This window comes from Salvelinus alpinus, chromosome 5, assembly GCF_045679555.1.
Source record: "Salvelinus alpinus chromosome 5, SLU_Salpinus.1, whole genome shotgun sequence".
Taxonomy (NCBI): Eukaryota; Metazoa; Chordata; class Actinopteri; order Salmoniformes; family Salmonidae; genus Salvelinus; species Salvelinus alpinus.
Window position 1 is genome coordinate 59,053,467 of NC_092090.1, and position 21,010 is coordinate 59,074,476.

The window sequence follows — 21,010 nt, forward strand, 5'->3', positions numbered from 1 at the left end:
GGAACAGGGCTCTGGAGACGCACAGGAAGCCTGGTGCGTGGTGTAGGCACTGGTGGTACTGGGTTGGGGCGGGGAGGTGGCGCCGGAAATACCGGACCATGCAGGCGTACTGGCTCCCTTGAGCACTGAGCCTGCCCAACCTTACCTGGTTGTATGCTCCCCGTCGCCCGACCAGTGCGGGGAGGTGGAATAACCCGCACCGGGCTATGTAGGCGAACCGGGGACACCATGCGTAAGGCTGGTGCCATGTAAGCCGGCCCGAGGAGACGCACTGGAGACCAGAGGCGTTGAGCCGGCTTCATGGCACCTGGCTCAATACTCAATCTAGCCCGGCCGATACGAGGAGCTGGTATGTACCTACCGGGCTATGCACACGTACAGGAGACACCATGCGCTCTACTGCGTAACACGGTGTCTGCCCGTACTCTCGCTCTCCATGGTAAGTACAGGGAGTAGGCGCAGGTCTCCTACCTGACTTCGCCACACTCCCTTTTAGCATCCCCCCCAATACATTTTTTGGGCTGACTCACAGGCTTCCTACCGCGTCGTCGTGCTGCCTCCATTCGCCGGTATCCCTCCTCGCACTGCGCCAGAGAATCCCAGGCGGGCTCCGGCATTCGCCCTGGGTCGATCGCCCACCTGTCGATCTCCTCCCACGTAGTGTAGCCCAGATCCTGCTCCCATTGCCATAAATCATGTGTAGGTGGGTCCTGTTGCTGTTTCACACGCTGCTTGGTCCTTTTGTGGTGGGTGATTCTGTAACGGTCGTCTTGTGGTGAATGAGCGGACCAAGGCGCAGCGGGTGATGAATACATAATGAATATTTATTAACAGAACGACGAAACACGAAAACTCTTTAACAAACTACAAAACAAATAAACAACGTAGACTGACCTAAAACATGAGAACTTACAAATACACGAAGAACGCACGAACAGGTACAGACTACAAACAAACGCTACAGTCCCGTGTGGTACGAACATACATACAGACACGGAAGACAATCACCCACCAACAAACAGGGTGAAACAGCCTACCTATATATGATTCTCAATCAGAGGAAATGAATAACACCTGTCCCTGATTGAGAACCATATAAGGCTAACAGATAATGAACCTAAACATAGAAACACATAACATAGAATGCCCACCCCAACTCACGCCCTGACCAACTAAACACATACAAAAACAAGAGAAAACAGGTCAGGAACGTGACACTGGTAGACGCTGCACTTCCCAGGAGTCACGTGTATCCCCTCTCACAGGTGGAGACGGCAGCTAAGGAAACATATGTCTCCGAATCCTTGCGTCAGGGGTACATTCGGTCCTCCACTTCACCCGCCTCCTCGAGTTTCTTTTTTGTGGAGAAGAAGGAGTGAGGTCTGCGCCCGTGTATTGACTATTGAGGTCTGAACCAGATCACTGTGAGGTATAGTTGCCCGCTACCGCTCATAGCCACAGTGATTGAGTCAATGCATAGGGCGCGCTCCTTCACCAAACTACATCTCAGGAGTGCTTACAACCTGGAGCGTATCCGGGAGAGAGACGAGTGGAAGACGGCTTTCAGTACCACTTCAGGGCACTATGAGTACCTCATCATGCTGTATGGGTTGATGAATGCGCCATCAGTCTTCCAAGCCTTTGTAGATTAGATTTTCAGGGACCTGCACGGGCAGGGTGTAGTGGTGTATATTGATGACATTCTGATATACTCTGCTACACGCGCCGAGCATGTGTCCCTGGTGCGCAGGGTGCTTGGTCGCCTGTTGGAGCATGACCTGTACGTCAAGGCTGAGAAATGCCTGCTCTTCCAGCAGTCCGTCTCCTTCCTAGGGTACCGCATTTCCACCTCAGGGGTGGAGATGGAGATGGAGCATTTCAAGCCGTGCGTAATTGGCCGACTCCCACCATGGTAAAGGAGGTGCAGCGGTTCTTAGGGTTTGCCAACTACTACTGGAGGTTTATCCGGGGTTTTGGTCAGATAGCGGCCCCCATTACCTCATTGCTGAAGGGAGGCCCGGTATGTTTGCAGTGGTCGGCTGAGGCGGACAGGGCTTTTGTTCATCTGAGGGCTCTGTTTACCTCGGCTTCCGTGCTGGCCCATCCGGATCCCTCTTTGGCGTTCATAGTGGAGGTGGATGCGTCCGAGGCTGGGATAGGAGCTGTGCTCTCTCAGCGCTCGGGTACGCCACCGAAGCTCCGCCCCTGTGCCTTCTTCTCGAAGATGCTCAGCCCAGGGGAGCGAAACTATGAGGTGGGGGACCGGGAGCTGTTGACTATCGTCAAGGCCTTGAAGGCTTGGAGACATTGTCTTGAGGGGGCTAAACACCCTTTTCTCATCTGGACTGACCACCAATCTGGAGTACATCCGGGCAGCGAGGAGACTGAACTCTTGCCAGGCAAGGTGGGCCATATTTTTCACCCATTTTGTGTTCACCCTTTCCTACAGACCAGGCTCCCAGAACGTGAAGGCAATCGCATTGTCCCGGCTGTATGACACAGAGGAGCGGCCCATGGATCCCACTCCCCGCCTCCTGCCTGGTGGCTCCGGTAGTGTGGGAGCTGGACACGAACATTGAGCAGGCGTTACGTGCAGAGCCCGCTCCCGTCCAGTGTCCTGCTGGGCGTCTGTACATCCCGTCTGCTGTTTGTGACCGGTTGATCTATTGGGCCCACACGTCACCCTCCTCTGGTCATCCTGGGATCGGTTGGACAGTGCGCTGTTTGAGCGGGAGGTACTGGTGGCCTACCTTGGCTAAGGACGTGAGGGTTTATGTTTCCTCCTGCTCGGTGTGCGCCCAGTGCAAGGCGCCTAGGCACCTGCCCAGAGGGAAGCTACACCCCTTACCTGTTCCACAACGGCCTTGGTCGCACCTGTCGGTGGATTTTCTTACCGATCTCTCCCCCTCACAGGGTAACACCACGATCCTGGTCGTTGTGGATTGGTTTTCTAAATCTGTCGTCTCCTCCCTCTGCCCGGAGTCCCTACGGCCCTACAGACTGCGGAGGCCTTGTTTACGCATGTCTTCCGGCACTACGGGGTGCCTGAGGATATAGTGTCTGATTGAGGTCCCCAGTTCACATCTAGGGTCTGGAAGGCGTTCATGGAACGTCTGGGGGTCTCGATCAGCCTTACTTCGGGGTTTCACCCCGAGAGTAATGTGCAGGTGGAGAGAGTAAACCAGGATGTAGGCAGGTTTCTGCGGTCTTATTGCCAGGACCGGCCGGTGGAGGGAGCGGCGTTCGTGCCCTGGGCCGAGATGGCACAGAACTCGCTTCGCCACTCCTCCACTAACCTCTCTCCCTTCCAGTGTGTCCTGGGGTACCAGCCGGTTCTGGCGGCTTGGCATCAGAGTCAGACCGAGACTCCTGCGGTGGACGACTGGTTCAGGTGCGCGGAGGAGACATGGGAAGCTGCCCGTGTTCACCTTCAGCGGGCCGTGCTGCGGCAAAAAGAGAACGCAGACCGTAACTGCAGTGAGGCGGAGACCGGGTCTGGCTCTCGACCCGAAACCTGCCCCTCCGCCTGGCCTGCCGGAAGCTGGGTCCGCAGTTTGTGGGGCCATTTATAGTCCTGAGGAGAGTGAACGAGGTTTGTTATAGGTTACATCTTCCCCCCAATTACCGTATTAACCCCTCGTTCCATGTGTCTCTCCTCAGGCCGGTGGTGGCTGTGCCGCTCCAGGAATCTGAGGTGCGGGAGGTTCCTCCGCCCCCTCTGGACATCGAGGGGGCCCCGGCGTACTCCGTTCGTTCCATACTGGATTCGAGGCGTCGGGCAAGGGGCCTTCAGTATCTCGTGGAGTGGGAGGGGTACGGTCCGGAGGAAAGGTGCTGGGTTCCGGTCGAGGACGTGTTAGACCCTTCAACGCTGCAGGAGTTCCACTGTCTTCGTCTGCGCCTCGCCCTTCCGGGTCGTCCCCGAGGCCGGAGTCGGCGCACTGCTGGAGCCCGCGTCAAGGGGGGGGGGGGGGGTACTGTCACGACTTCCACCGAAGTTGGTTCCTCTCCTTGTTCGGGCGGCGTTCGGCGGTCGGCGTCACCGGTCTTCTAGCCATCATTGATCCATTTTTCATTTTCCATTTGTCTTGTCTTCCCACACACCTGGTTTCAATTCCATCATTACATGTTGTGTATTTAACCCTCTGTTCCCCCCATGTCCTTGTCCGGAATTGTTTATTGTAAGTGCTTGTGCATGTTATTTTCTGGTGTGCGACGGGTTTTGTACCCATTGTATTGATTGTTCTGTTTACGGTGATTTTTATTATTAAACTACGTCGTTGTAACACAGTTTTTGCTCTCCTGCGCCTGACTTCTCTCCCACCAGTACGTACCTCTTACAGAAGGAAGCCGCTCAGGGATTTCACCATGAGACCAATGGTGACTTTAAAACAGTTACAAAGTTTAATGTCTGTGATAGAAGAAAACTGAGGATGGATCAACAACATTGTAGTTACTCCACAATACGAACGTAAATGACAGAGTAAAAATAAGGAAACCTATACAGAATACAAATATTCCAGAACATGCATCCTGTTTGCAACAAGGAACTAAAGTAAAACTACAAAACATTAGGCAAAGCAAATAACTTTTCCTCCTGAATACAAAGTGTTATGTTTGGGGAAAATCCAATATAACACATTACTGAGTACCAGCATTGTGGTGGCTGCATCATGTTATGAGTATGGTTGTAATCATTGAGGACGGGGGAGTTTTTCAGGATAAAAAATAAACGGAATGGAGCTAAGCACAGGCAACATCCTAGAGGAAAACCTGATTCAGTCTGCTTTCCACCAGAAACTGGGAGATTAATTCACCTTTCAGCAGGACAATAACCTAAAACACAAGGCCAAATCTACATTGAGTAGAGTTGCTTACTTAAGAAGAAGACATAGAATTTTGCTGAGTGGCCAGTTACAGTTTCGACTAAAATCTATTTGAAAATCTATGGCAAGACCTGAAAATGGTTGTCTGGCAATTAACAACAACTAATTTGACAGAGAATTTTTTGAACAATTTTGAAAAGAACAATGTGCAAATGTTACACAATCCAGGTGTAGAAAGCTCTTAGAGACTTACCTAGAAAGACTCACACCTGTAATCGCTGCCAAAAGTGCTTCTACAAAGTATTGACTCAGGGGTGTGAATACGTAATGAGATATCTTTATTTCATTTTCAATACATTTGAAAAAAAACATATTTAATAATTGTTGAATTCAGGCTGTAACACAACAAAATGTGAAATAAGTCAAGGGGTATGAATACTTTCTGAAGGCACTGTGTGTGTGTGTCTGTGTGTGTGTGTGTGGCTGTGTTTACTCTCAACACTATATTCATGATGTCTCTGATGGACTGTAATTACACTGCCCTCCCAAGTCGTCAACAGAGGATTGACACACACACAGCCCACTGGGCAAAAACTGGCTGAATCACCGTTGTTTCCACGTCATTTCAACAACAAAAAATCTATGTGATGATGTTGAATCAACATGAAAAATGTATTGAATTTGTAAAAAGGGCATTTAGTCTTTTTTTCACCCAATTTTAAATCTAAATCCAATGACATGCTGACAATTTTTGTTGATTTCACAATGAATTCACCTCAGTTGACAGCTCATCAATCAAAACTAGATGTTTAACTGACATCTGTGCCCAGCGGGAAAGCAGTGGTGATAAGGGCTAATGATGCGAGACTATAAAAGTTTCCAATAGCAAGTCTACTGTACTGTACTATATATATATATATATGCCCTTGTCCATTGTTATGCAAATACCTGAGCCTCAGAAGCAACACTTGGGAACAAAGGCTATGTGACTTGAATTATCTTTTAAAACACTCAATAGTTTATTAATCACAGAACAAAAAGACAGTGAAGAGCCACTGTCTGAAAATCCAGAAAAAAATGTCATACTTAAAGGTGCAATATGCAGAAAATGCTCTGCCATTTCCTGTTTGCGAAAATTATAATGTTTCACCTAAATTCAATGTATCTGACAAAACAAGCTATATTTAGGGTTAAGAATCGCTGTGAAATATTTTTAATAACAACAAATATTTTATTTTCAGCTGTTTGAAGTTGGTGCCCCAAACCGAAAGTAAAAGTCACAAAAACGAAACTTAAGAATGGAAAGCATAAAAATAGTGCACATAGAATATCAAATCAAATCAAGTTTATTTTATATAGCCCTTCGTACATCAGCTAATATCTCGAAGTGCTGTACAGAAACCCAGCCTAAAACCCCAAACAGCAAGCAATGCAGGTGTAGAAGCACGGTGGCTAGGAAAAACTCCCTAGAAAGGCCAAAACCTAGGAAGAAACCTAGAGAGGAACCAGGCTATGAGGGGTGGCCAGTCCTCTTCTGGCTGTGCCGGGTGGAGATTACAACAGAACTATGCCAAGATGTTCAAAATGTTCATAAGTGACAAGCATGGTCAAATAATAATCAGGAATAAATATCAGTTGGCTTTTCATAGCCGATCATTAAGAGTTGAAAACAGCAGGTCTGGGACAGGTAGGGGTTCCATAACCGCAGGCAGAACAGCTGAAACTGGAATAGCAGCAAGGCCAGGCGGACTGGGGACAGCAAGGAGTCATCATGCCCGGTTTGCCGTGACGTATGGTCCTAGGGCTCAGGTCCTCCGAGAGAGGGAAAGAAAGAGAGAAGGAGAGAATTAGAGAGAGCCAAGATTTTCAAAATGTTCATAAATGACAAGCATGGTCAAATAATAATCAGGAATAAATATCAGTTGGCTTTTCATAGCCGATCATTAAGAGTTGAAAACAGCAGGTCTGGGACAGGTAGGGGTTCCATAACCGCAGGCAGAACAGCTGAAACTTGAATAGCAGCAAGGCCAGGCGGACTGGGGACAGCAAGGAGTCATCATGCCCGGTTTGCCGTGACGTATGGTCCTAGGGCTCAGGTTCTCCGAGAGAGAGAAAGAAAGAGAGAACGAGAGAATTAGAGAGAGCATACTTAAATTCACACAGGACACTGGATAAGATAGGAGAAGTACTCCAGGTATAACCAACTGACCCTAGCCCCCCGACACATAAACTACTGCAGCATAAATACTGGAGGCTGAGACAGGAGGGGTCAGGAGACACTGTGGCCCCATCAGAAGAAACCCCCGGACAGGGCCAAACAGGAAGGATATAACCCCACCCACTGTCCCCGCTGTCACATAAGTTGTATTTAAAACATGTCAATACCTCTCATAAATACTGTCAGGTTTTGGCCAAGACTGTTCGGGTTTTGGTCACTAGATGTCCCCATTGCACCTTTTTTGTACCTTTTGTTTTTTCTTGCTCTAATTATTGTTTGCACCTGTAGGTCATTCCCTTGTTAGTATTTAAACCCTGTGTGTTCCTCAGTTCCTTGCTCAGTGTTTGTAAGTTAGCACCCAGCCCCAGCCCAAGCCTTGTTTTATTCAGATATTTCTCTTGTTGGATTTTCCAGAGGTTCTCTGGTTTAGTTCTTGTGTATTATTTGAGTAGTCTTTTGAGGTTTGTTTTTCCCTGCTGTTTTTTACCACTTTGTGGAGTTTCTTTTGTATTTTGGAGGATTTCCATTTTGTGCCTTTTGGCTTTATTTTTGGACATTGTGGATTTAGTTTCTTTGCCTGAAGATTTTGTTCTTTAATTAAACCACCATCTCTAGTACTGCTGTGTCTGCCTCATCTTCTGGGTTCTGACGATTATTAGTGACTGTTTCTCGCACCGGGTCCTGACAAATACAAGTAGTGATGAAGTCAATCTCTTCTCCACTTTGAGCCAGGAGAGATTGACATGCATATTATTAATATTAGCTCTCTGTGTACATCCAAGGTATTCTTAGCCAATTACAATTTTGAGGAATTCCTGATTCTACCTGGATTATGTTGGAGAGGCTTCCATTAAAGAACACCCTCTGTGTTCTGTTAGACAGGTAACTCTTTATCCACAATATAACAGGGGGTGTAAAGCCGTAACACATACATTTTTCCAGCAGAAAACTATGATCGATAATGTCAAAAGCTGCACTAAAGTCCAAGAAAACAGCTCCCACATTTTTTATCATGAATTTTTCTTAGCCAACCATCAGTCATTTGTGTAAGTGCCGTGCTTCTTGAATGTCATTCCCTATAAGCATGCTGAATGTCTGTTATCAATTTGTGTACTGTAAAATAGCATCTGGTCAAACTGTAAGGACAGACGCTGGGAGATGAGAAGCAAGTACAGGGAGTGAACATTTAATAAATTATCGACATGAAACAAACAAGGAGAACATCTGGACAGGGGAAATATAACGACAATAATGCGGACACGGGGATCAACCCGAGGAACAGACAGATATACAGTAGGAGGGGCAATCAACAAAGTAATGGCGTCCAGATGAGTCCAAAGAAGCACTGGTGCGCGTAACGATGGTGACAGGTGTGCATAATGATGGGCAGCCTGGCACCCTTGAGCACCAGGGAGCGGGAGCAGGCGTGACAGTACCCCCCCTCTAGGGGCGCCACCCACCGTCCCACCTGGACGAGCCTGACGGCCCGGCCGAGACATGGGAGTCGGACAAGGTGTCTGAGGCGTGGGAGCCCGACGAGCCGGCGGAGATGTGAGAGCCCGACGAGCCGGCTGAGGCGTGGAAGCCTGGTGAGCTGGCTGATTTGTGGGAGCCTGACGAGCCGACTGAGTCGTGGGAGCCTGACGAGCCGATTGAGTCGTGGGAGCCTGACAAGCCGACTGAGGCGTGGGAGCCTGACAAGCCGGCTGAGGCATAACGTGGGGTGGGAGCCTGTGATCAAACCGAGGCAAGGAAACCTCTCGAGCCAGCTAAGGTGTGGAAGCCCGACGAGCCAGCTGAAGCACCCCTGTTTCTTTCCAAAGAAGCACTGGTGCACATAACGACGGTGACAGGTGTGCATAATGATAGGCAGCCTGGCACCCTCGAGCACCAGGGAACGGGAGCAGGCATGACAGTACCCCCCCTCTAGGGGTGCCACCTGGCATCCCACCTGGGCGAGCCTGACGGCCCTGCCGAGCCATGGGTGTCGGACGAGCCAGCTGAGGCGTGGAAGCCCGACGAGCCGGCTGAGGCGTGAGAGCCTGACAATTCCGCTGAGGCGTGGGAGCCTGACGAGCTGGCTGAGACGCGGGAGCCGGATGAGCCGGCTGAGGCGTGACGTGGGGTGGGAGCCTTTGAGCCTACTGAGGCAAGGAAACCTCTCGAGCCAGCTAAGGCGTGGAATCCCGATGAGCCAGCTGAGGCACCCCCGGTTCCTTTCGGCAGCGGCACCCGGACCCGACGTCACCAACAGAAACAAAACACTCCCTGGTGCTTCAAATTGTGTGTCAGCATTCTGTAAGGACAGACACTGGGAAACGAGAAGCAAGTACAGGGAGTGAACATTTAATAAATAACCGACATGAAACAGACAAGGACAGCGTCTGGACAGGGGAAACATAACGACAATAATGCTGACACGGGGATCAAACTGAGGAACAGACAGATATAGGAGGGGCAATCAACAAAGTAATTGTGTCCAGGTGAGTTCTAACAAGGGCTGGTGCACGTATTGATGGAGACAACTGTGCGTAATGATGGGCAGCCTGGCGCCCTCGAGCGCCAGGGAGGGGGAGCGGGAGCAGGCGTGACACAAACACAATTTTTTCCAAAAGTTTACTAAGGGTAGGTAAACAGGCTGATTGGTCGGCTATTTGAGCCAGAAAATATGTAACCCGATTCAGGAAACTAGAAGCAAGTCACCAAAATGTATTTTTATCAAAATGCGTTTTTGGGCAGAAATGCCTTCTCAAACATGTGAACTTTCATGTGCCTTAATAACAAACTTGTATACCATCTGTAAATACGAATACAATTGTTAATTAAATTATGAACCTTGTGGGTTAAGCCACAGAAAAAGTGAGCAGCCTTCCCACCAGCCATGATTGGCTGCGATAATGAGTGGGCTGGACATGCCGAGAGATGCATTCGGATTGGTCTGCCACATTCAAGGCTTCTGTCTATTTGAGCTTGTCAGTATGTGTTGGTAATCCTGTCAAACACTGCTTTTTTTATATATTGTGTAGTGGAGCTGCATAAGTGTTGCTCTCCACTTTCTGGAGTATCAAGTTTTGAAATCAGTAGAATTAGAGTATGATAGCTAAAGAGATGGAGAAAACACCTGTCTCCGGATTACATCTTCAAACTAAGGGCAACCGTGCTACGGCATTCCTGACAGGGAGACGCATCCATCATGCATGATGATGTATACAGGTAAGATAGTCTAGCGTTAGCAGCTACATTTTCAGATATTACACGTTTCTAATTTTGACAGAAAGTGGTTTAATTTCAAGCTAAAGGGTACTGTTAGCTAGCTGGCTCCCTAGCTGACGTTATTATTTGTTTCCTAGAGCCGTTTGCTTTTCTAATTAGAGCCTAATGTTAGCTAGCTAACATTGGACCTGGTTGGTTAGCTCCCAGCACTGTGGCATTGTTGGCACGTTGTTCATTGTTGTTAAACAAACTAACGTTAGCTGGCTGGCTCATTAGCTAACGTTACGTGACGTGTGTGATCTTAAATGTTGTTTACCTAGAAGGTTCATTGTTTACCTAGTTAGCTAGCTATATGTCTTAAGCTAAAGTGTACTGTTATCTAGCTGGCTAACGTTAGTTGGCTGGCTCCCTAGCGGACGTTATTATTTGTTTCCCAGAGCTGTTAGTTTTCTAGTTAGAGCCTAATGTTAGGCATTGTTGGTACTTTGTTCATTGTTGTTTAACTAGCTAACGTTAGCTAATGTTATGTGACGTGTGTACACCACCCGTTGAATATGGCCGGTGTCAGTAAACGTCTGCAAAAAGCGTAATGAAATTGTTGCCAGTAGAGCTGGTTAGGCTGTTTTCATGTTATCCAGAGGTAAACAAATCACCGGCCAGAGCGTCAAGTGTGCGCTCCGAGAGCGCTCCGAGATGGGTGGGGATAAAGCTTAAGAGGGTGTGAACGATGCTGAATGGGTGTAGACAAAGAAGAGCTTTTCACTAGATACCGAAACATTCAAAGGCGATTTTCTCAAAAGTGAGTTTACAAGTTGATCAACTTTCAAAGCAGAAATACTTTCCCATTGTTCCTCAAATGCAGTGTATGATATACCATTTTGTAGCTCTGAGTATCTACTTTTATCCAATGTAAAAAACACAATTTCATATTTTGCTACGTAAGACCGAATCCAGGTGGTGAGTCACATATGGCAAATAGGAGTGGCATTATCCTTAGTAATTTTCCATCCGTTGTCAGACCCCGGTGGCTTGTCATTGTTAAAACCTCTCTGGGATAGGCGGGACGCTTGCGTCCCACTTGGCCAATAGCCAGGGAAAATGCAGAGCGCCAAATTCAAAGATAATACTATAAAAATCAAACTTTCATTAAATCACACATGTAAGATACCAAATTAAAGCTACACTCGTTGTGAATCCAGCCAACATGTCAGATTTCAAAAAGGCTTTTCGACGAAAGCATAAGATGCTATTATCTGATGATAGCACAACAGTAAACAAAGAGAGTGTAGCATATTTCAACCCTGCAGGCACAACACAAAACGCAGAAATAAAATATAAATCATGCCTTACCTTTGACGAGCTTCTTTTGTTGGCACTCCAATATGTCCCATAAACATCACAAATGGTCCTTTTGTTCAATTAATTCCGTCCATATATATCCAAAATGTCAATTTATTTAGCGCGTTTGATCCAGAAAAAAACAGCTTCCAATTTGCGCAACGTCACTACAAAATATCTCAATAGTTACGTGTAAACTTTGTCAAAACATTTCAAACTACTTTTGTAATACAACTGTAGGTATTTTTAAACGTTAATAATCGATAAAATTGAAGACGGGACTATCTGTGTTCAATACAGGAAGACAACAAACTGACGCTACTTTTCGAGTCATGGGCCTCTCTCAAAAAGTACACTTCAAGTGACACTCCTTCAAGATGGCCGTACTTCTTCATTACACAAAGGAATAACCTCAACCAATTTCCAAAGACTGATGACATCCAGTGGAAGCGGTAGGAACTGCTTGGTTTGTCTTCGGGGTTTTGCCTGCTACATAAGTTCTGTTATACTCACAGACATGATTCAAACAGTTTTAGAAACTTCAGAGTGTTTTCTATCCAAATCTACAAATAATATGCATATATTGTATTCTGGGGATGAGTAGAAGGAAATGGAAATTGGGCACGCTATTTATCCAAAAGTGAAAATGCTGCCCCCTATCCTAGAGAAGTTATTAATAGACAACAATAATTTTTTCACCTCTTCCACACTCACTTTACGGAATTGAACATTTCAATGCTTGTCTTCCTTAATTTGGTCAGATATACTTGGATGTGTAGTGTTAGCGTTTGTTGCTGGCATGTCATGCCTATGTTTGCTAATCTTGCCAAAAAAAACATTAAAGTAGTTGGCAATATCATTCGGTTATATGATGAATGAGCCATCTGATTCAAAGAATGGTGGAGCTGAGTACTGGATACTGCTTTCAAGAACATTTCTGCAGCATTTGTAAAGATGTGATCAATACATGACGATTTAATTCCTGTGCTGTTTGTAACTAACCTGGTAGGTTGACTGATAACCTGAACCAGGTTGCAGGCACTGGTTACAATTTGAAGTTTTTTCTTGAGTGGGCAGCTTGATGAAAGCCAGTAAATATTTAAATCACCCAGAAAATGTAACTCTCTGTTGATATCAAATAGATTATCAAGCATTTCACACATGTTATCCAGATTCTGACTGTTAGCACTTGGTTGTCTATAACAGCTTTCCACCAGAATGGGCTTTAGGTAAGGCAGATGAACCTGTAGCCATATTACTTCAACAGTATTTAACATGAGATCATCTCTAAGCTTTACAGGAATGTGGTTCTGAATATGAACAGCAACACCTCCACCATTGGCATTTCTGTCGTTTCTGTAAATGTTCTAAACTTGTATTGCTACCACTGTATAATCAAAGGTATTATCTAAGTGAGTTTCAGAGATAGTCAGAATATGAATGTCATCTGTTACTAGCAATTTATTGATTTCATGAACCTTGTTTCTTAAGCTACATATGTTAACGTGGCCTATTTTAAGCATGTTTCTTCTGGGATGCTTACTTGTTTTCATTGCTTTACTGGGAAGCTTAGCAGAAGTAAATATGCTCATGTTATTTACAGTGGACTTCCTACTAGGGCACTCTGCCTCAGTGCTAACAGTATAAATCTGGTTCATAGGCACATGATTACTGCATACAATAGCTATAGGATCAGAAGAGGCATTCAGGGCAGTTATAGGGACATAAATTAGGTTACTTACATTGTGTCTACCAATGCCCCTGGTACAATGAACATTTGCTGAAGCATTATGACAACTCAGCATCACAATGGTAGGGATTAACTGAGCTGGGCTTGGGTCATTGATAAGTCAATGTCTCAACTCAGCCTTATAATGCTGTGAAATGATCCAGGAACCCAAATGATTTGGGTGGATCCCATCCTCCTTATAAAACGTGTTTTTTTCCCCAAAAGGTATTGAAATTCTCAACAAAAGTTGCACACATTGAGCTGCAATAATCACGTAGCCAGTTGTGAGGTGAAAGAATCCTGCCAAAACGTTTAATGCTGTCACGTTCCTGACTTGTTTTATGTTATTTTTTGTATGTGTTTAGTTGGTCAGGGCGTGAGTTGGGGTGGGCATTATATGTTTTGTGTTTCTTGTTTAGGTCACTTGAAATTAGCCTTATATGGTTCTCAATCAGAGACAGGTGTTTGACGTTTTCCTCTGATTGAGAACCATATATAGGTTGGCTGTTTCACACTGTTTGTTTGTGGGTGGTTGTCTTCCGTGTCAGTGTATGTTCGCACCACACGGGACTGTTTTGTTGTCGTTAGTATATGTAGTCTGTTCCTGTTCGTGCGTTCTTCATGTTTTATGTAAGTTCTCTCGTTCAGGTCTGTCTACGTCGTTTTGTTTTGTAAAATTATCAAGTGTTCTTCGTGTGTTTAGTTTCGTCTTGTGAATAAAGAATATCATGTCATCATACCTCGCTGCAAATTGGTCTTCCGATCCCTCTCTCCTCTCCTCGTCCGAGGAGGAGGAAGAATTAGAGTTTCGTTACAAATGCCACGATTTAGAGAGGGCACAGGGCCATGTTTTTTTTATTACTTTCTAGCAGAGTGTCAATCAGCTCTTTAAAATCCAGTTTCAACTGTTCAGAGCTGCCCTTTATAATGTCATTAAAACCCACATGGACTATGATAGAATCGATTTCCATGTCCTGAAGTAGTAAATTCGGGAGCAGCTTAGTAATGTGATTTTCTCAAACTCCAGGATAGGACATTGTTTTTGCACCAGGAACGGTCACATTTCTTAGCATGGAGCTGCCCAAAATCACGGCTGGTGAGAAAGACGAGGAAATCCACCCACTCCCACACGTCACAGGATTCGGAGAACCCTTAATGGATGGGTGAGAGGCACCTGGTGCAGGCCTCCGACAGAGCGAGAAGCCCGGCTCGATCCAGAGCAGGGATGGAAGGCTGCCAAAGTCGACTTCAAAATCATAGGAGTAGACACTGCGGCCGAAGACACAGGTACCCCCAGCGACGAAGGTGCAGGAAGATCAGGCTCCAGGACGGCGAAACTATTCGTTGTTTGTATCCGCTTATTTCCCCAGTTTCTTATGTAGGCTGGCGACCTGCGTGATCAAGGAAGCCACCTCAAGCCTATAATCTTCGGCAAGCAAGCTATGTACAAGGTATGACAGCAATCCATGCTTTGGTTTTATTTCCCTGACAGTTTCCAAATGCTAACATTTTAGCATTTGTGGCACAAATTTCATTCTAGCCATGGTATTGATATTAGCATTTTTCACACATCATGTCCAAATGGTTAGTGGCGACAAATTTGGGAACAAGGCAATGACAACTAAACCAAATCCTGTATTGCTGTCCCTAGACTGCTTATAGGGTAAGCAAACCAACATTTTATTTGGGAATTTGGGTGAACTATCCCTTTTTTAGAACTTCATGAAAGACACTTGTGACTTCAATTACTTTAAATGCAAATGCCTGCCCTATTTTGCCCTATTATTACAAAGTATGTGGACTCCCCTTCAAATTAGTGGATTCGGCTATTTCAGCCACACCCGTTGCTGACAGGTGTAGAAAATCAAGCACACAGCCAGGTGTTCACATACTTTTGGTCATGTTGTGTATTTGTTGGCATCACATTCAGTGGTTTCTGGTCAACAACCTCAATGGCACACATGGCTGTTCAGTGTTTAACATTTGGTGTGCAATTTAAGGTTTCAGATATAAACGGTAAAATGTATTAATTTGAGAGGAGAGACGCCAGGGGATAAATCATCGGTATGTTATTGTGCCTCGTTGTCATTAATCACAGCTCTCGTTGTTTATGTGATACCAGTGGAGCACGTGTGTCGCTACGGGATTTAGTTGCGCGCTCTGTGGACTACAGACTGAACGCGTAGAGAAAGATGCACACACAGTTGGGTCAGGGTACGGAGTGTATGTGAACGGGTGTGTGAGAGAGCTGGGGTCCAGGGCTGCCGTTCACAAGAGTCCATTACCTGTGCGGAACAAATAGTGAATTGGAGATGAAAAGGCGCCCCGTGCCAATGACCAACATAAGGGCGAGCGAGTGCTTAGGCTGAACGCATAGGCTATTTTAGTGAATGTTCTAACGATTCCGGAGACAGTTTTGAGTGAAGGTACATTTGGGCTCTTAATTCCTCCTCTGTCAGTCTTTAATCTGGATTTTTCACCTGGATTTTTAACACTGAGTGCTCAATGGAAGATAAAGGGACAGAGTGCGCACCAAGAAAATAACTTGCATCCAAGAGATCCAACAAGTGGCTGAATTAATATTATTTATCTGCACGAACGACTGGACAAAAACAACGGATTAAGCATAGTTGAATTGTCTAATTGTCTTTGTCTGCCTCTCTTCTACCGCAGTGAGATAAACCGCTGGTCTTTTTTATTTGCATGTTGCGCTGAAAGCTCACTGGCAGTGTGTCTCAGCAGATGGAGTCGCCGTGATGTGTTTCTAGTTTTGTTCAGCTAATAGCAATTATAAGTGTGGCAATATAGGCATGTTTCAAAAGTTGCCAATGAATTCCCTCAACCTAGGCTAGATCCATCTCGCAATGTCTGTAAACATAACTGTCAAGTATCCAGATAAATAAAAAGGATATACTGTGACAACGTCACGTTTATAAAAAAATACAAATAATATATTAGTCTTCTTAGTGTTCATTTACCAAAGAACGGGGGAGGAATTCACGGATCTTCTCCTCTCTCCTGCCTCTCGATCCTGTGGCCACAGCGGTTCCTTCCTATCCATGGACTTGACCCCCGCACCCTCTTTGAAAGTAAAGTTGTGAACGAATCTCTGAAGAACCACTCATATGAAGACCAGGTCACAGGTGGCAGCCCCAGACCGTCACCGCAGCCATGCCTATCATGCATCCAATCACCTCCAATTTGATGTACCGGGGCATCTGCACTATCCCGGACATGCTCGCCTACCGAGCCCCGGTCAACCTGCCCGAGGACGAGGTTGAAGGTGAGGATGAGACTTTACCTGTTATATAATCAGCTCTGTTTCGGTTACCAGCTCTGATGGTATTCTGTTGCCTAGTCTATATAATCATGGCTCTTTCAATGTGTGAAAAAGTGTCAGGTTAAGGCAGTTGCATTCACTATAGGCTAATTGGTGTGGCTCTCAGCGAGCGGTTTGAGTTCATTCAGACGGAGTCGCTGTCAGCGTTATCAGATTAGGCACCATGGACAGCGCCACTCAAAGCGTCTGCATTTCAAGCAGTCCCTCGCCTCACGGTGCTAACAATGTGTGACTCCGTTTAGACCACCCAACCACTGTAGATTGTCATTCACAGATGTTTCGTTTCGTTGCTTTTCTACCTCAACTTTATAATTTAATAAATTATGAAGCCATCAATTAATCAATTGATTTAATCATCAATCAGTGGTATACTTGTGTGTGGTTAGAGCTTCACCTGTTTGCAGGTGAAAGGGGAATTGTGAGAGGAGTGGGAATTGTGAGAGTAGTGGGATGTCCACATATTCAAAAGACAGTGCTACAAGCCTGTCCACTGAGTCCACATATTTTGTTTATTGGTGTGTAATAGTGCCTTATTGTGGACTTGCTTATCAGTGACTGACCAGTACTTGTTCTGGTAAGAAGGCAGTACTCTAAAATGAAAACTAGCATTGATACTGTCTCTCGAACAAAAGGGTTAGAGATGTGTGTGTGTTAATATATGTATTTCTGCACCCCGGCACACGTTGCCCAATAGCAATAATGTATGTATCCATATAAACAGCACTTGAAATGTAAACCCCTGGTAGAAACATAATCTGTATTACATAGAAACCCTGTAGAGGAATCCTGTCAATGAGACAGAACACTCATGCTTACATTGTGACTGAAATCTCACACTGTAGTGGCGGAAATCCCCTATTGTATGAAGTTTCAATTTTTTTTATGTCAAGTGCACAAGTACAGTGAACGAGTACAGTCATTGTTTATTTCAAGGTACAGTATGTATTTAGTTTTGCTCCCTGATCGTTATTAGCCGATAGAACTTGCAGGATATCATGGTAGCCAATGTTTGTGGTAGCCATTATACCTGGATTTACTGTTACTGTTGCTAATAATGTTAGTAACGTTAGCACTCAGGTTAGCATGTGCCTAGCTATAGCTAACATTGCCCAACGAGTGCATTTTAGACAGTTTTCTTATATTTACATTTTATGAATACTATGATGGTAAAGGTTTATCTTGATTTTGTGTAACAGTATGAGAAATGCTGATGTGCTGAACTGTTAATAAGTCATTTATTTCAAGGTTGCTAGTGGTTAGCTAGTAGGGGCAAGCCAGTAGAGGTGTAAAAGTGTTTATGCTAAAAGTCTGCGCGTTGTATAAGTGATACAGTTGAAGTCGGAAGTATACATACACCTTATCCAAATACATTTAAACTCAGTTTTTCACAATTCCTGACATTTAATCCAAATAAAAATTCCCTGTTATAGGTCAGTTAGGATCACCACTTTATTTTAAGAATATGAAATGTAAGAATAATAGTAGAGAGAATGATTTATTTCAGCTTTTATTTCTTTCATTACATTCCCAGTGGGTCAGAAGTTTACATACACTCAATTAGTATTTGGTAGGATTGCTGGGTCAATTTAACTTGGGTGAAATGTTTCAGGTAGCCTTCCACAAGCTTCCCACAATAAGTTGGCTGAATTTTGGCCAATTCCTCCTGACAGAGCTGGTGTAACTGAGTCAGGTTTGTAGGCCTCCTTGCTCGCACACACTTTTTCAGTTCCGCCCACAAAGCTTCTATGGGATTGATGTCAGGGCTTTGTGATGGCCACTCCAATACCTTGACTTCGTTGTCCTGAAGCCATTTTGCCACAACTTTGGAAGTATGCTTGGGGTCATTGTCCATTTGGAAGACCCTTTGGTGACCAAGCTTTAACTTCCTGACTGATGTCTTGAGATGTTGCTTCAATATATCCACATACATTTCCTGCCCCATGATGCCCTCTATTTTGTGAAGTGCACCAGTCCCTCCTGCAGCAAGCACCCCCACAACATGATGCTGCCACCCCATGCTTCACGGTTGGGATGGTGTTCTTCAGCTTGCAAGCGTCCCCCTTTTTCCTCCAAACATAATGATGGTCATTATTGCCAAACAGTTCTATTTTGTTTCATCAGACCAGAGGACATTTCTCCAAAAAGTACAATCTTTGTCACCATGTGCAGTTGCAAACCGTAGTCTGGCTTTTTTATGGCAGTTTTGGAGCAGTGGCTTCTTCCTTGCTGAGCAGCCTTTCAGGTTATGTCAAAATAGGACTCATGTTACTGTGGATATAAATAGTTTGTACCTGTTTCCTCCAGCATCTTCACAAGGTCCTTTGCTGTTATTCTGGAATTGATTTGCACTTCACACCAAATTACGTTAATCTCTAGGAGACAGAACGCGTCTCCTTACTGAGCGGTATGACGGCTGCGTGGTCCCATGTATTTATACTTGCGTACTATTGTTTGTACAGATGAACGTGGTACCTTCAGACATTTGGAAATTGCATCAAAGGACGAACCAGACTTGTGGAGGTCTACAATTTCTTTCTGAGGTCTTGGCTGATTTCTTTTGATTTTCTCATGATGTCAAGCAAAGAGGCACTGAGTTTGAAGGTAGGCCTTGAAATACATCCACAGGCACACCTCCAATTGACTCAAATGATGTCAATTAGCCTATCAGAAGCTTCTAAATCCATTACATAATTTTATGGAATTTTCCAAGCTGTTTAAAAGCACAGTCAACTTAGTGTATGTAAACTTCTGACCCACTGGAATTGTGATACAGTGAATTATAAGTGAAATAATCTGTAAACAATTCTTAGAAAAGTTACTTGTGTCATGCACAAAGTAGATGTCCTACCCGACTTGTCAAAACTATAGTTTGTTCATTTAACTATTTAGACTTTTAATTTAACTCTTGAATGATCACTAAAAATGTTACACTGAAAAATCGACACTAATTAACACTGATGAATGTATGTGTCACGGCCGTCGAAAGAACTAGACCAAAGCGCAGCGTTGTGAGCGTACATATTCCTTTAATTTAGGTGATGACGCCGACAAAAACAATAAACAATACAAAACAACCGTGAAGCTTACAGGGCTAAGTGCCACAAACAAATTTCACTTCCCACAACGAAAGGAGGGAAAAAGGGCTACCTAAGTATGGTTCCATATCAGAGACAATGATAGAAAGCTGTCCCTGATTGAGAACCATACCCGGCCAAAACATAGAAACACAAAATCATGGAAAACAAAACATAGAATGCCCACCCCAAATCACACACTGACCAAACCAAATAGAGACATAAAAAGGCTCTCTAAGGTCAGGGCGTGACAGTATGTATGTAAATGTTATGTTGCCTATTGTTTTTGTCTATGTATGTTTTTTGTTTATTGCGAGAAAAAATATATAGATACAGTGGGGAGAACAAGTATTTGATACACTGCTGATTTTGCAGGTTTTCCTACTTACAAAGCATGTAGAGGTCTGTAATTTTTATCATAGGTACACTTCAACTGTGAGAGACGGAATCTAAAACAAAAATCCAGAAAATCACATTGTATGATTTTTAAATAATTAATTTGCATTTTATTGCATGACATAAGTATTTGAAAACCTACCAACCAGTAAGAATTCCGGCTCTCACAGACCTGTTAGTTTTTCTTTAAGAAGCCCTCCTGTTCTCCACTCATTACCTGTATTAACTGCACCTGTTTGAACTCGTTACCTGTATAAAAGACAACTGTCCACACACTCAATCAAACAGATTCCAACCTCTCCACAATGGCCAAGACCAGAGAGCTGTGTAAGGACATCAGGGATACAATTGTAGACCTGCACAAGACTGAGATGGGCTACAGGACAATAGGCAAGCAGCTTGGTGAGAAGGAAACAACTGTTGGCGCAATTATTAGAAAATGGAAGAAGTTCAAGATGACGATCAATCACCCTCGGTCTGGGGCTCCATGCAAGATTTCACCTCGTGGGGCATCAATGATCATGAGGAAGGTGAGGGATCAGCCCAGAACTACACGGCAGGACCTGGTCAATGACCTGAAGAGAGCTGGGACCACAGTCTCAAAGAAAACCATTAGTAACACACTACGCCGTCATGGATTAAAATCCTGCAGCGCACGCAAGGTCCCCCTGCTTAAGCCAGTGCATGTCCAGGCCTGTCTGAAGTTTGCCAATGACCATCTGGATGATCCAGAGGAGGAATGGGAGAAGGTCATGTGGTCTGATGAGACAAAAATAGAGCTTTTTGGTCTAACTCCACTCGCCGTGTTTGGAGGAAGAAGAAGTATGAGTACAACCCCAAGAAAACCATCCCAACCGTGAAGCATGGAGGTGGAAA

At 44.9% G+C, this 21,010-nt stretch overlaps 1 protein-coding gene and 1 long non-coding RNA gene across 2 annotated transcripts in view; one reads left to right on the forward strand and one right to left on the reverse strand.

Moving 5' to 3' along the window:
- Positions 1 to 6,200: 6,200 nt before the first annotated feature.
- LOC139576408 (uncharacterized) overlaps positions 6,201 to 21,010 on the reverse strand; it is a 530,253-nt gene continuing 515,443 nt past the window's right edge. The window contains exon 3 of the long non-coding RNA XR_011675108.1: positions 6,201 to 6,925. This is a non-coding gene — a long non-coding RNA (uncharacterized lncRNA). The remainder of the gene's footprint in view (positions 6,926 to 21,010) is intronic.
- Positions 15,429 to 21,010, forward strand: part of LOC139576407 (calcium-binding protein 7-like) — a 56,256-nt gene continuing 50,674 nt past the window's right edge. Inside the window, exon 1 of the mRNA XM_071402513.1 lies at positions 15,429 to 16,607. Within this exon, the coding sequence (XP_071258614.1) occupies positions 16,496 to 16,607 (112 nt within the window). The 5' untranslated portion in view covers positions 15,429 to 16,495. The remainder of the gene's footprint in view (positions 16,608 to 21,010) is intronic.